Source organism: Leucoraja erinacea, chromosome 30 (genome assembly GCF_028641065.1).
Source record: "Leucoraja erinacea ecotype New England chromosome 30, Leri_hhj_1, whole genome shotgun sequence".
Lineage (NCBI taxonomy): Eukaryota > Metazoa > Chordata > Chondrichthyes > Rajiformes > Rajidae > Leucoraja > Leucoraja erinaceus.
This window is the reverse complement of record NC_073406.1, coordinates 14,402,635-14,415,187: the sequence shown is the minus strand read 5'-3', so window position 1 is coordinate 14,415,187 and position 12,553 is coordinate 14,402,635. Positions and strand designations below refer to the sequence as shown.

Sequence of the window (12,553 nt, the reverse complement as noted above, 5' to 3'; positions counted from 1 at the left end):
TGTTACACAGCTGCAGACCTGGCAAAGCAACAGTGCTGGAACTGAAACTCGGTGAACTTGGACGCAGTCCTTCTGACTGTGTCAACTTCATGGTTTGGTGTTGATTTGGGAGAAGATTAAAACGGTTCACATGTTAATCAAGTGTTCGGCTTATAGTAGCGAGGTACAGGCAGAAACACCTCTTCCCCACACTCACTCACTCACTCTACCCCCTCCTCTCCCTCACCCGCTCTCCCCTGACCCCACACTCCTCCCCCCACACATCGACTTATCCCCCTCACATCTCTCTCCCGGACGTCTACTCCCACCACTCCTCCTACACACCTTTCCCACACTGGCTTTCCCCTTGATTTATGGCACATTTGTCCAGCGTGTCCAATGACAAGTGAAGCTGGAACATTGGAGCCTGGATCACAAAGCCACGGCTTCCAGATGCAGGGTAGATCTACTGAAGGCTCCATCAAAAACGACAGCAACCAGGCTGCACTGTACCAGAGATGCTGACTGAACGGCTGAGTTTTTACAGCTTTTATGTGTCTTGTCTTTTGTAAACCAGTATCTACAGTCCCTTCCAACACATATAAATTTGAGGTTGGTTCAGCACAACCAAAATCCTGATCGGTGCTTGTGTTTGTCCACAGATTTTCGGACACTTGTTTCGTGGATACGGACAAACGTCCCACCTGCGATGCTTGCCGTAAGGGTTACAGTGGGCGACGCTGTGAAACGTAGGTGCACGTCCTCTACGGTCTGATTTTCTGGCCTGACGGCAACGCTGTGGTTTTCCCGTAACCTGTGTGTGGTTTTTTTTTGTAGTTGTGCGGCTGGCTACACGGGCGACCCAATGAAACCAGGAGGGAAATGTACGCCCACTGGTAAGTTCCAGAAAGCTACAAGTGCCTTCCACAAAAGTTAACCAGTGGGATTGTTGGTTGCCTAGAATATAGAACTCAGAACATATCAGTTGAGCTGCTGCAAGTAAGAATTTAATTGTTACGTTTCGGGACATATGATAATAAAAACAATCTTGACTCTCGGTTTGAGAACAGAACGGCGCCAGAACAGGCTCTTTGGCCCACAATATCTATGCTGAACATGATGCTAAGGCACACCCTTACCTGCCTGCACGTAATCCAATCCCTCCATTCCCTGTATATCCATGTGCCTATCCAAGCGTCTCTTAAATGCCACGTAACGGCAGATTTTTATATTGTTCAAGAGATTACTCCCTCTAGCCACTAAATGGACTACATGGATAAGGGGAATGTCTTTATACGCATGCGAGCTCACCGTCAGAGACCTTCGGAGCTTCTTCACAGACAAATCTTCCAAAACACAGTCTTTTGATGAATCAATTCTTTATTGTTGATGAAAAACAATAAGGTACATCCAAACTTCTTCCGGCTGGTTACTATAATCTTCATCGAACTCCAGCTTATCGCTTGAAACGTTAGAAAACTCCTCGTGTCTCCGTTACACTTCACATGGTCAAAGGGTAAACCTTCTCCATGCTGGTCCGAAACTAAACTATAAACTAAGCTTCTGCACAAGAAACTTAGCTCCAAACACGCCCTAAAATACGTCATAAATCCCACCCACAATATAACGGGCAGCCTAAAATTTAAAGACACATGCCATAATTAATGACACAAAAAACAAGCCAAGTGGCCACTAGACCACTGTCATATCTGCCTCCACCATCACCCCCAGCAGAGTGTTCCTGACACTCACCACCCTCTGTGTAAAACATAACATTCCCTGCAGATCTCCTTAAAATGTTTCCCCTCTCACCCTAAAGCTATGTCCTCCAGTATTTGATTTTTCCATCCTGGGGAAAAGGCTCTGACTATCTATCCTATCTATGCCTCTCATCATTTTATTCAGCTCTCTCAGGTCTCCCCTCAAACTCTTGCGCTACACTTAAAACAATGCAAGTTTTTTCCAACCTCTCCTAGCTAATAACCCTTAGTCCAGCCAGCATTCTAGTGACTCTCTTCTGCACCCTTTCCAAAACCTCCATATCCTTCCTTTAAAGGGGCGACCGGAACTGCACATAATACCCCAAATGTGGCATCCCCAGTCTTATGGAGTTGCAGTATGACTTTGTGATTCTTATAATAAATGCCCCAATCAATAAAGCCTTCTTTCTGACATCCAGAGATAATAATCCAAATCTATCCAACTGCTCACTGGTCTTAATCCCTTCTAATTCAGGCATTATTCGGGTTAACCTCCCTTATATTTAGTTTAGTTTAGAAATACAGTGCGGAAACAGGCCCTTCGGCCCACCAACGGTGATAGACAGGACCAATATGGGATTCCCGTATAAAGGAACATACTTGAGTCCAGAGGAAGGGTCTCAACCCAAAACCACTGGCTGTCCATTTCTCTTCACAGACGCTGCCTGACCTACTGAGTTTCCGAGCCAGTGTGTATTTTGCTCTAGATTCTAGCATCCATGGTCTTTAATGTCAACCATCAAGCTGTTGCCACTAATATTCAGGGAATGGATGGGAACTGGTGCGGACAACGTTACCCATGATAATTCTTGTATTCGTGTCAACCTTGGTTATAATCCTGGATGTGTTTCTTCTTTTATTGTGAAGCGGGAGAAATTACAACGTGCGACAGCAAAGGAACTGACACTACGAAACCATCCGATGGATCTTGCGTGTGTAAGGTAGGTTCCAATGCGTGAGTAGAGAGACTGATGACCGCTGGTCAACTTGGCCTGTGGTGCTGGTTGTATTGCATTGAACAGTAGCTTAGGTTAGTTTAGTTTAGAGATACAACGTGGAAACAGGCCCTTCAGCCCATCCAGTCCGCGCCAACCCGCGATCCCCACACACTTACACTGTCCTACACACACACTAGGGACAATTTACCAATTTACCAAGCCAAATAGCCTACAAACCTGTCCATTTTTGGAGTGTGGGAGGAAACCGTAGCTCCACGCAGGTCACGGGCAGAACGTGCAAACTCCATACAGACAGCACCCGTAGTCAGGATCGAACCCGGGCCTCTGGCGCTGTGAGGCAGCAACTCTACCGCTGCGCCACCCTGCCACATCTGCAGCTGCAGTCCATTAGCCCAGCTGTTTGTGGAGGCATCCACATCTCCATTCCCCTGAACTTTCCCTGTAATCCTGCAACACTTTCATTTTCAAGCATACATCTGTTTCTCATCGAAGGCTGACATTAAATCTGCCTCCACCACCATCTCAAACTGTGCACCCCACACATGATAATATTATTCATGCAGAAACTACAGGCCGAGAGCTGGGCGTTGGGATTAATAGGGATTGGGCCGCACTGATCAATATGAACATGGTGGGCCAAATGGCCTCTTACCACGCTGTATGACTGTGACTGCAAATAAGCTCTTCCGTAATTTGCCTGGGAAAGACACAAAATGCTGAAGTAACTCGACATAGCAGGCAGCATCCCTGGAGAACATGGGAACGGTTTTAGTCAGGGCCCTTCTTCAGGGCTGAATAAGGATCCCAACCTGAAACGTCACCTGCCCATCTTCTCCAGAGATGCTGTCTGAGCCGCTGAGTTACTTAAGCATTTTGTATCTTTCCTTGATAAACCATCATCTGCAGTTCCTTGTTTCTGCATTTTGACTACTCCACTGCGAAATTCCTCGAGGTATGACTACTTTGAAGTGTTTCTCCTCCTCCTTGTCCTGAAGAAGGGTCCAAACCTGAAACATCACCTATCCATGTTCTCCAGGGATGCTGCCTGATCAGCTGAGTTACTCCGGCATTTTTCTGTCTTTCCTTGGTAAACCAGCATCTGCAGTGTAGGAAGGAACTGCATATGCTGGTTTAAACCAAAGATAGACACAAAAAGCTGGAGTAACTCGCCAGGTCAGACGGCATCTCTGGAGAAAAGGAATAGGTGACGTTTTGGGCCAAGACCCTTCTTCAGGCAGTTGTTTGTTTCCACATTTTGCCTGTTGTTCTTTTCCTTGTAGATTTAGCCTGTGTCCTCTGGTTACTGACACTTCTACTGATAGGAACAATTTCTCCCCACTCATTCCATTAAATCACTTTACGGTTTTGAACAGTTCCAGCACATCTTGGCAGCATTTGTCTCAATGATACGATTATTGTGTCAATTATTCTGGGTGGGTGAAATGCAGGGATAATATTCTTGACCTGACTGAACAAGTCTTGCTGCTGGAACGATTAAAATTTTGTAACGTCAAAAGATTTGCCTTCGTCAAGTTCTTCATTTGTTGTGCCTCGTTTGTTTTGGATCTGAGTACACGTAGTAAATCACAGGTCCTGCTCTTGCACGCAGCTGTTGTAAAGCTCTTCCCTTGTTGGCTCTTTTACAGCCCAATGTTGTCGGAAGATTCTGTGCTGAATGCTCAGCGGGATCCTTCAATCTCGATGTGGACGGTTGCCTGAAATGTTTCTGCATGGGGAACAGCAAAGAGTGTGCCAGTTCATCTTGGCACCGGGACCAGGTTAGTCCATAAGTAGTGCTGCATGTTTATTGAAGTGCTTCCTGTTTCTCAAGCGAAAGGTTGATTCTTGGATTTTTTTTAAACAAATCTGATCTGGTTCACAACTTCACTGCTGGCTGCAGTTTTCAAGGAGGCAGATGATGGGTATGGAGCACCTTAGCAGGGAAAAGCAACTTGTCTATTTATTCAGGGTGGCAGTGGTAGAGTTGCTGCCTTACAACACCAGATACGAGTCATGGTTTGATCGTGACTACGGGTCCTCTGGGGGCTTCAATTCCCTCCCACACTTCAAAGGCGTACAGATTTGTAGGTTAATTGGCTTGGTAAAATTGTAAATTGTTCCTAGTCTGCGTGAGATAGTGCTAGTGTGCGGGGGAGCGATGGTCGGCATGGACTAAACTGAACTAATTAGAAATAAAGAACTGCAGATGCAGGTTTATATCAAAGAGAGACAGCAAGTGCTGGAGTAACCCAGCTGGTCTGGCAGCATTTCTGGGGAAAATCCTTTTATTCTGAAGCTATGGCCTCTGGTCCTACACTCTTCGATTGGTGGAAACATCCTCTCCACATCTACTTTATACAGGCCTTCACACTATAGTTGTACATATGTTTAAGAGGTAAATTTCACAGTTGTTTTCTTGTGCCATTACTTAATTGCGCTGCTTATTCTTGACCAGGTCCAGGCTGCTTTAGATGAACAGGAAAGGGGTCTTTACAAGTTCACCAATATGGCAGACACACATAGGATCACTGAAGGAATTCGGATCAGTGCCTCGAATGAGCTGATATTTACGAATTTTGCCACTATCCCTCGAGACATCTACTATTGGATTCTACCCAAGAGATTTAAAGGTGACAAGGTAAATGAGACTCCTGATTCAATAACAAAAGCTGATCATTCATTTTATGACTTGCCGCTGTGTGGCCCTGTTTATTCTCAATTTCATTTGCTGATTTATTTGCCTGGAATGCTCTTAAGAACGAGCGCTGAAAGGATGGGCTGAATGACCACCATGTTCTCTGCCGTCGAACAATTTGAGAATGTTTAAAGAAATAAGAGAGGCTTTTAATTGACTCGTTCATAATGTGCTTTTGACAATCTTCCTTTCCGGTAGAAAAGGTGTCAAGGCATTTCCAAGTCACTTTTTTTTACTGTTTGCTGATGTCGCTTCTGAAGAATTAAGTGAAAGCTGGAGAACATAATGTTACGGAAACTGACAAAAACAGAGAACTAAGCGCTGTCCTGGACAAACGCTAAATGGTTTCAAGATTTGCGTAAAGATCTACGGACAAAGAATGGTGAACATTGTCTGTGCTGAATATCACTGCACCCTTGCCATGTCAGCTAACTATGCAAGTGTTTCGTGTAGCATGGAACTGCAGATGCTGGTTTAAACCGAAGATAGACACAAAAAGCTGGAGTAACTCAATAGGACAGGCAGCTTTTCTGGAGAGAAGGAATGGATAGCTTCATTACAGAGAACTAATGACGTTTGTTCTGTTCCCGTTCTGTTGAAAACGCTCATTCTGCTCAACATGTGGTTGGACGTACAAATCTCCAACAAGTTACTTCAGAAAGTTTCTGCGTTTTCTTTCCAAAGATTGTTAATTGCATTCTTCCCTTTAATTGATATCTGTAGGTTACTTCTTACGGAGGGAAAATGCAGTACACCATCCTGCAGAAATTCTCCCACGGTTCCTCAGTCGTCACTGGACTACCGGACGTCATCCTACAAGGCAACAACATCTTCTTGGAGCACTACACCAGGAGGCCAGAGCGCGGTGTACCCACCACCATCACCATTCACTTCAAAGAAGTAGGTTGTCGATTTATTCCAATGTGTCTGGTGTACAAGGCGGAACCGTAGCGAAATGGTAGAGTTGCTGCCTTACAGCGCCAAAGACCCGGGTTTCGATCCTGACTATAGGTGCTGTCAGTACTGAGTTTGTACGTTCTCCCTGTGACCGCGTGGTTTCTCCCCGGGATCTCCGGTTTCCTCCCACATTCCAAAGACGTACAGGTTTGTAGGTTAACTGGCTGTGTTTAAAAAAAAATTGTAAAGTTATCCTTGGTGTGTAGGATAGTGCTGGTGTACGGGGATTGCTAGTCGGCACAGACTCGGTGGGCCGAAGGGCCTGTTTCCGTATCTGTATCTCTAAATTAAACTACACTGGTGTAGAGGCAAGACTCCATTGTTTATTTAAGTTGATGGTGATGGTCATCATTGTATCAAGGGTCCATGGGAACTAATAATGCTGCAGAAGGACTTGGGTACATTACCTGCTCCAGATGATTCACTGGGATCTATTGAGGAATTTTAATAAATGGGTTAACAATGACAAACAATGGATAAAGAGTTAGAAAATCCATGCTTGCCCCACCTGGGCTTGCAGCTTTTTATCTACTTCCCCTCCACTTCCACCTACATTCCTTCCTCTGAACGTGCAAACTCCACACAGACAGCACTAAAGGTCAGGATAAAACCCATGTCCTTAGAGTATCAAGGCACCACTGGGAGGAGTTTGTGCCACTTGCGTAGCCTTTCACAAGGGCTGAGTGGTTGGGCGAGGTCTGAATAGTCGAGCAGAAAAAGGAACAATGTCCTTTCTTCATGTAATTGTAGAACCACTGGACCTCTTACAGCTGGCCCCATGCTCTCTGTCACAAAATGAATTGTCTCTGTTAGAAATTATAAAGGGAAATGTTCATCGGTTAAAGATCATAATAAATATCAGTTAGGCCCCGAACCAGAACTAACACAATATAAACTGAAAGCTAACAGTCTGAAATGTCGGAAACTTTAAATATTCGGCAGGTCAGGCATTATCTCTTAACGCGAAAAAACAATAAATGTTTTGGTTTGATAAGTCAAGGACTTCAAAAGGGAAGTTGGTTAACCTGTTATTTAGTCACAGTTAAAGGACGTAAAGCAAAATTGCCCATTGATATAATTCTGCTGCATTTTCCATTGTCATCAACGTTTGATTTGCAAGGAAAGCTTGCACCAGTCGCTGGTGTTGATTTTCAGTTATTCACGAGCCACCTTGATTATGTTTCAGACGGAATGGCGCCGTGCGGATGGCCAGCCTTCCACCAGAGAACACCTCCTGATGGCTTTGGCTGATATTAACCTCTTCATGATCCGAGGGAGTTATTCTGAAGGAGCAACTGAGAGCAGGTAACCTACAAACACCTCCCAGGATAGATACTGTAACTTAGTGCCCAACAAGTTACTTCAGTAGACACAAGATGCTGGAGTAACTCAACTGGTGAGAAGGAATGGGTGAAATTTCGGGTTGAGACCCTTCTTCAGACTGACAAAGGGTCTCGACGCAAAACGTCACCCATTCCTTCTCTCCAGAGATGCTGCGAATCCTGCTGAGTTACTCCAGCATTTAGTGTCTATCCTCGGTTTAAACCAGCATCTGCAGTTCCTTCCAGCAAGTTACTTTAGTACCTTTGAACAGTGATCACAATCACCGCCTGCCTTTAAATATGTCATAGTTATGAAGATAGGCACAAAATGCTGGAGTAACAGCGGGACAGGCGGCATCTCTGGATAGAAAGATGGGTGACCTTTTGGGTCGAGACCCTTTGTCAGTCTGAAGAAGGGTGTTCTCTGCTGCATCAAGTGTGGGTTTATAGGTTAATTGGCCTTCTGTAAATTGCCCCTAGTGTGTAGGGAGTAGATGAGAATGTGGGATAACATAACTAGCGTGAAAGGGTGATCAACGGTCGGCATGATCTCCGTGGGCCGAAGGGCCTGTTTCCATGCTGGATCTCTAAACTAAGCAAAATATTAGAAAACAAATTTTCTCCCCAGATGGAAACCGGAGATTTAATGGAAATTCTGTCCATAGATAAGAGGCAGGGACTATTGCAATGTTTAAGAGACAATTAGACAGGTACATGGATAGGACAAGTTTAGAGGAATACGGGCCAAACAGGTGGGACTAGTGTAGAAGGGACGTGTTGGTCGGTGTGGGCAAGTTGAGCTGTATGACTCTATGACTAGGTATCGGTGAACCAGAACTGAAGATGTCTTACACATTTTGGGGATTAATTGCCATTGTTCATTCACAGAATTTCCCAGATCCGTATGGATGTTGCCGTCCCACATTCCACTGGACAAGGAAAAGCAGTTGAGGTTGAGGAATGTGTTTGCCCTGAAGGTTACAAAGGAACATCATGCCAGGTACTAAAGAACGGATTTATTTAACGTTATTCATGACTTCTGGGCATCCCAAAGTATTTCACAACCACATCAATGAGAACTGGAGCTGTAAAAAGTCGTGAAAACAGAATACAGAGGTTGATCAATTATTATTTTAATTTTTAATCAAACAGATAAACAAAACAGTGGAAATAATTTTACATGCTTCGTTTCCTACAAAAAAATAATCCCTTTGCTTATTTTCAAAAGACACAGCGCAGAATGTTTGAACAATCTTTCTTGTGTGCAGGAATGTGATTTTGGGTACACACGTACCACAAGTGGCCTTTACCTGGGAATCTGTGAACGCTGTGAATGTAACGGCCACTCCAACTGTGATGTAGACACAGGAGAATGCCAGGTACGTCTTCAGGAAACAATGTGTAGGAAGGTACACAAAAATGCTGGAGAAACTCAGCGGGTGCAGCAGCATCTATGGAGCGAAGGAAATAGGCAACGTTTCGGGCCGAAACGTTGCCTATTTCCTTCGCTCCATAGATGCTGCTGCACCCGCTGAGTTCTTCCAGCATTTTTGTGTACCTTCGATTTTCCAGCATCTGAAGTTCCTACTTAAAAACAATGTGTAGGAAGGAACTGCGGATGCTGTTTTAAACCGAAGATAGACACAGAAAGCTGGAGTAACTATGCGGGTCAGACAGCGAATAGGTGACTTTTTGGGCCGAGACCCTTCTACAGACTGAGAGTCAGGGGAAAGGGAAACAAGAGATATAGATGGTGATAGAGAGGGACATAGATCAAATGAATAAACGCTATGCAAAAAAAGTGACGATGATAAGGGGAAGCAGATGGCCTAGGTGAAAACGAGTTACAGACAATGAGACTCAACAAGATGGCTTTGAAGCTAGTATTCAGGATTTGGGTTGGGGGACAATGAAATAAAGAAAGATAACACAAGCAAAAAAAATTAAAATATGTAAATTGAGGACAGTTGAGGCCAAAAACAGTGGAATAATGATAACTTTAATTGATAATCAACAAAACTTCAGATAGAAATTAGGTGCAGTAGGCCATTTGGCCCTTCGATACTGGAAATCCAAAACAAAAGCAGAAAACACTGAAAACATTTAACAAGCCATCCTCGGAAAGGGAAAGGGAGTTGGTGTTTCAGGTCAAAGAAACCTCCAACAGAATGATTTTCGACCCAAACAATCTTTGACAGATCTTTGACAGGTTTGTTTTCCTCTGCGATTGAAGTTTGTTTGTCTTGTTACGTAACTCCAGAAATGCCAGCACAACACCCAAGGCCAGAAGTGTGAGCAGTGCAAGCTGGGTTTCTATGGTGATGCCAAGGGTGGAAAGCCAGATGACTGTCAACCTTGCCCCTGCCCAGGAACCACCCCCTCAAATCAGTGAGTGTATCTTATTATACAGAACGCTAACTTTTCTACAGTTAATACCGATGTAAAGAATGTCTGTTCTGCCTCAATGCTCACTTGGATTACGCAGATGGAGGAAACATGCCAAGATATTGCCTGAATGGAACATTGACTGTGAATTCCCCTCTTGCACTCTGCCTCACTAATGTCCTGCTCTCGAGCTCAACACTTTAGTCTCCAACTTCGATTAACCATTCAATTCTTTGCCAGCAGCAGCATGTTTTACTTGTTAAAGAGGATCTTATTCAATCCAATCTTTTAAAAGCCTGAATGGTTTGCTTACACATATAATCACACAGCATGGAAACAGGCCCTTCAGCCCAACTTGCTCATGCCGACCAAGATGCCCCACCTATGCAAGTCCTACCCGCCTGCATCTGGCCCATTTCCCTCCTAATCTTTCCTATCCATGTACCTGTCCAAATGTCCATTGAATGTTGCTATTCTACCTGCTTCAACCACCCCCTCGAGTATATGGCAGCCTGTTCCATATACCCACCATCCTCTCAGTACAGTAGTTCCTCGGGCTCCCATTAAATTTTTCTATTCCATTAAATCATTTAAACGTTTGTCCTCTAGATTCTTGATTCCCCTACGCTGGGTAAAAGCCTCTGCGTTCATTTGTAACCATTTTATTTTCTGCCCAGATTCACAGAGACGTGTTTCCTTGGAACAGATGGAAAGCCAACTTGTAATAATTGCCCGAGTGGATTCGGAGGCAGAAACTGTGAAAGGTATTGTTCATTGGACTATTGCATATTTGCTCAAATAGAAATCTTTTTTAATGTTGCAATCTGATATTTCCCAACTAGTGTTACAGGTTATTAGTCCGAGGGTCCATATTATTTTTCATCTTAAACTTGGAGCTACTTCCAGAATGGTGTCATTTCCATGAACCAACATCTTATCAGATGTGGTGACCTTTTCACCGGCTAGGAAAATGTACCAACATTTGGCCTGAGTTGAGCATCGCCTGTTGGTATGTTGCTCACAAAATGCCACAAGCCTTTGGCATAAAATATCCAAGAATGCATTAAAGTATTCACCATTGAGGGACCATGTTGATTAGTTCTAGCTTCTGTGGCACTCCAAAGTGAGTCCCCCAAGTTGATTGAGTTTCTTGTCCTTTTGACCAGAAGTTTTAAGGACGAAAGATGCTCATTGTTACTCATTGGCTCGGAGATTCAGTCTAAAGTAAGTTAAGATTTTCAACTGAAGACTGCTTTCTTTGGTAGAAATAGTAGAACTAAATTTCAAGTAACAGAATGATAATGTTTCTGCACAGCATTTGCCTGCATTAAAATCTAGCCCAATCAGGCAAGGGACGTCTGACACTGGCTTGGAGGTTGGAAGGTTGATTGACAATCGAGTGTCTGTGCAATGCATCGCCACTTCCACTGCTAACTTCCTCCAAAGAATGCAGCACATCATTGAAAACCCTTCAAAGATAAAACTCCATTCAGGAATATGACACCAAACGAACTACAGTATGTTGGAAGCAGTTTCTTCATGTAGGACTTCTCCCAGACTCTCTACAGTATGTTGAGCATGCAGGAGATTGAGTTGTAGAAAGAAAATGTAGGTCTCATCAACTGTTGAAGTCGACGGAAAGGATTTATCCCACTGCGAAATCAACGATACAACGTCCTTGCAGAAAACGGTGAGTATTGCTGGACAGCACGGCTCCTGATATTATTTGTGTTATTTGTGAAACATAATGACCAGCGGTGTCAAGGTGTTGTTCATTGAAAATAATGAATACAACTATGAGGAACACAATTAAACAAGGTTTTACTGCATGCTCTATTGTCAAGAGTCTCGGGAGAAGCTGGGATCAAAATGCTGACGTTACAAAAGGGAAACTCAGACTACCTCAAACCAGAAGCTGGAAGGACAGAATAGTTATGATGGTCTACTTTGAAATCCTTTCAGGATATTTTCCATTTATTGGCATTAATTTGCACAATGTTAAATTGTAATGCTCTCTTGGAAGGAAAAGAGAATCCTGGATGTTTAATCACAGCAGATTCATTGGTCATCATGGAGCTTCCAATTTGATCGGTACCAACCAAGACATGGAGCTTTCAGCTTCTGTGAAGACGGGTTTATAATAACTAGACATATTGCGCCTCACTCTGGAAAAGCTAAAGAGCTCTGCATGGTATAGATGGTACTGGTTGTGGGAGCTCCTGTGCAGTTGGATGATCTTCGGATGCTTTTCAGTCGGCTGGGACTCTCTCCGGTGGCTTTACTGAAGGCTTCTAGTGGTGGTGTGTTTGCTGTGCATTTCTGCCTCTTACGGAGCTTTCAAAAACCTTCAACTTCCAACTTGCTGGAAATCAAGTTGTATATTCACTTCATGGTGTTTTACTGTTTCAAAGGTGGAACTCATTTTAATCGCCATCTGCGAATTAGATGTAATTGCAAGCAAAACAAAAAACTCCATTTGCTTTTCATGTTGTAAAG

At 43.9% G+C, this 12,553-nt stretch overlaps 1 protein-coding gene across 7 annotated transcripts in view; it reads left to right on the top strand.

Annotated features, from left to right (window-relative positions):
* The window catches only part of hspg2 (heparan sulfate proteoglycan 2), a 350,599-nt gene that overhangs the window by 165,588 nt on the left and 172,458 nt on the right, over window positions 1-12,553 (top strand). For all 7 annotated transcript variants that reach the window (XR_008725893.1, XM_055659492.1, XM_055659493.1 and 4 more), the window contains exons 19-29: window positions 642-728; window positions 817-875; window positions 2,607-2,680; window positions 4,345-4,476; window positions 5,154-5,336; window positions 6,117-6,293; window positions 7,537-7,655; window positions 8,561-8,672; window positions 8,941-9,051; window positions 9,933-10,060; window positions 10,735-10,821. Coding sequence is in view for 6 of the 7 variants with exons in the window: in XM_055659492.1 (XP_055515467.1) it covers window positions 642-728; window positions 817-875; window positions 2,607-2,680; window positions 4,345-4,476; window positions 5,154-5,336; window positions 6,117-6,293; window positions 7,537-7,655; window positions 8,561-8,672; window positions 8,941-9,051; window positions 9,933-10,060; window positions 10,735-10,821 (1,269 nt within the window). In the remaining variant the exon portion in view is untranslated. The remainder of the gene's footprint in view (window positions 1-641; window positions 729-816; window positions 876-2,606; window positions 2,681-4,344; window positions 4,477-5,153; window positions 5,337-6,116; window positions 6,294-7,536; window positions 7,656-8,560; window positions 8,673-8,940; window positions 9,052-9,932; window positions 10,061-10,734; window positions 10,822-12,553) is intronic.